The following is a 2,567-nucleotide window of genomic DNA, read 5'->3' on the forward strand; positions in this document are numbered from 1 at the left end:
CAGACAGCTAATAGGGCCGCTAACGAGCTAATAGCAGCTAGTTCAGGGTTCAGCGTTGTGCTTTTTTGGTGCAGTTCAGGCGCCGCAGTCGTCAAAAGATGTGAGTGTGACAAGAAGTGAAGTTTGTGGCACCGGAGGAAAACAAACACTACTGCAGACATTCAGATGCAGTTGGTGTCTGTTCAAAGCGCATTATCTGCTCACATCTGAATAATGTATCCGTGTTTGTTTACATCCCTCGGAGCACACAGTCAGCTGTTTGTGTGTGTGTGTGTGTCCTACCGTATAGCGTGGTCCATGCGTGACACGGTGAGGTATGCTGCCAGGTTGGCGGTGTACGACGAACACACGATGAGCGTGAAGAGCCACCAGCTGCCCATGACGATCCTTAGAGCCACCGAGCCGACCACGCCGTCCCCACCTGCACACACACACACACAGATGACATTCAGGTCATTACTCTCAGGGATTTACGAGTGTTTTCGAACTGCTTTCAGAGCCGGAGCGTGCTGATGATCCAGTTTCAGATCACACAGGTGTTAATGGACACATGCTGAGGGGAATCGGACCTGTGACCTCTCAGTTACAGGTGGGCTCTCGGTGACCAGTAGCCCACCTGCCGCCTGATTGAAACAGCAGGTGAGAGCGGTGCTTCATCACAGCGAGCAGAGCGACTGCACAGCTGCATCTAATCACAACCCGTTAGGCCTAAAAGGTTTCCCAGGCAACCTGCCAGACCATAATAGATGCAGCTGGGTGCCTCTGCTGGGAAAGTGTGTGTTTGTCAGGATGTTTGTGGATCCACTTGTGCTTATGCATGTGTGTTTGTGGACGTGGACAAGCATCTAAGTGAGGACACATTAGAGTTTTAGGCCTCAACAATGAGGACGGGTTGGGAACATTTCACATCAGTCGCAGTCAAGATGTCTTCATCAGCCGTCGTCTTCCAGTATCTGAGATCTGTCCAGCAATCTGCTGTTAATGGTGTGATTTTCCTACAGGAGGACCCTTTAGAGGGCAATGAGACAATGTAAAGATATTCAAAGGGGAGAGGACATGAATTGGAAAGTAAGGACACTTCCATGAAGTAGAATGGGAATAGGTTTTTAAAAGATTTTAAAAAGGTAAGTCAAGAAAAATAACTTTTTGTGGAGGAAGACACTTCTGGAAGGACAATGTTTGTGAAAAGTGAGGACATTGTGAGGTTCTACAGGAGGACATTTTAGAGGGCAATATGACAATGTATAGATATTTACTGGAGGAAAGACAGTATTTTGAAAATAAGGACATTTTCGGAATGGGAACAATTTTGGAAAATGGCACCCTGTAAAAAACAAATTGGGGCAATTTTGGAAACTTCAGAAGTTTTTGTAGAGAGAACTTTCTGGAAGGTGAGCGGACATTCCTGGTAAATGAGGACATTTTGACAAATTGAAGACATCTAAAATTAAGAAATTCTTTGACAGTTTCTAGAGAACATTTCTATCAGCCAGAGTCAAGTTGCCTTCACTGCCACTGTCCTCCAAGATATTCCGTGGGATGTTTACGGCAAATTTTTAATGACATTTTCAAAAAGTCAGGACATTTTTAAAGGACATTGTGAAAGGGTGAAGGGGCGCTGTCTGGAGAGTGATATTTTTAGAATGGGAGGTCTGTTTGAGGTCCTGATTGAGGTGTTGTAGCTGGAAATAGGTTTTAGGATCAGGTTGTTGTTGAGTTTTAGTGAATATATTAAGTCATGAGTAGAAATGTGTGTGTTTGAGCAGCTGAACTGGCCATCGCTGGCTCTCTGAACCATTCTATTTACTGACTCAAAAACACACACAGAAAGCTTCATTATATCTCAGTGACATTTCCTGGAGCTCTGTAATCTAAGCCTCCTAATTCATTTAAGCACTTCAAAGTTTTATGCTCTTATATCTGCTTCTCTGCTAAATATTTCAGACACTACAAATCCTCCAGTGATTATTGTTTCCCTCTTCTGTTGCCGTGTAATCTGTGTAACAGCTCTAAATTAAAACAACCCGAAATCAAACTGAAATCCGTCTTTACAAGGCAGATAATCTTCCTTCCGCTGCGTGATTGATTTCAGCCAAACAGCTGAGCTGCTAACACTGTGAGAATTTTTGGAACGGAGTCGCGCAGTCTTTCATTTGGCTTTCGGATGATGTTTGTATCCGGAGGGATTCCCAGTTGGTGAGCAGGAGACCAGCTCAGTGTCCCAACAACGTAATGAGACACAGGAATCAAACCTGTGAACAGTAATGGACAGGACAGAGGTGCAAGTTAACGTTCAATCAGGAAACTTTTAAGGTCCACTGTGTAAGATTTAGACAGGATCTTTATCTACAGAGGGAGCAGATCCTCTTCTACAGAGTCAGCCATGTTTCTACAGTAGCCCAGAACGGACAAACCAAACACTGAATCTAGATTGGCACCTTTTAGCGTTCTTCTTGAGTTTTGTGGCCAATGTAGTTTCTCCCACATGCTTGGAAGGCAAGTGGTATTCAGTTGGTTGCAATCTGCAACTTCACCACTAGATGCCACTAAATCGTCAGAGGGTGTCA

At 44.4% G+C, this 2,567-nt stretch overlaps 1 protein-coding gene across 1 annotated transcript in view; it reads right to left on the bottom strand.

Moving 5' to 3' along the window:
* Window positions 1–2,567, bottom strand: part of grid1b (glutamate receptor, ionotropic, delta 1b) — a 478,026-nt gene that overhangs the window by 35,473 nt on the left and 439,986 nt on the right. The window contains exon 13 of the mRNA XM_035668898.1: window positions 283–421. Coding sequence (XP_035524791.1) covers window positions 283–421 — 139 coding nt within the window. The remainder of the gene's footprint in view (window positions 1–282; window positions 422–2,567) is intronic.

Source organism: Morone saxatilis, unplaced genomic scaffold (assembly GCF_004916995.1).
Source record: "Morone saxatilis isolate NCDOM2014 unplaced genomic scaffold, NCSU_SB_2.0 Contig1, whole genome shotgun sequence".
Taxonomy (NCBI): domain Eukaryota; kingdom Metazoa; phylum Chordata; class Actinopteri; family Moronidae; genus Morone; species Morone saxatilis.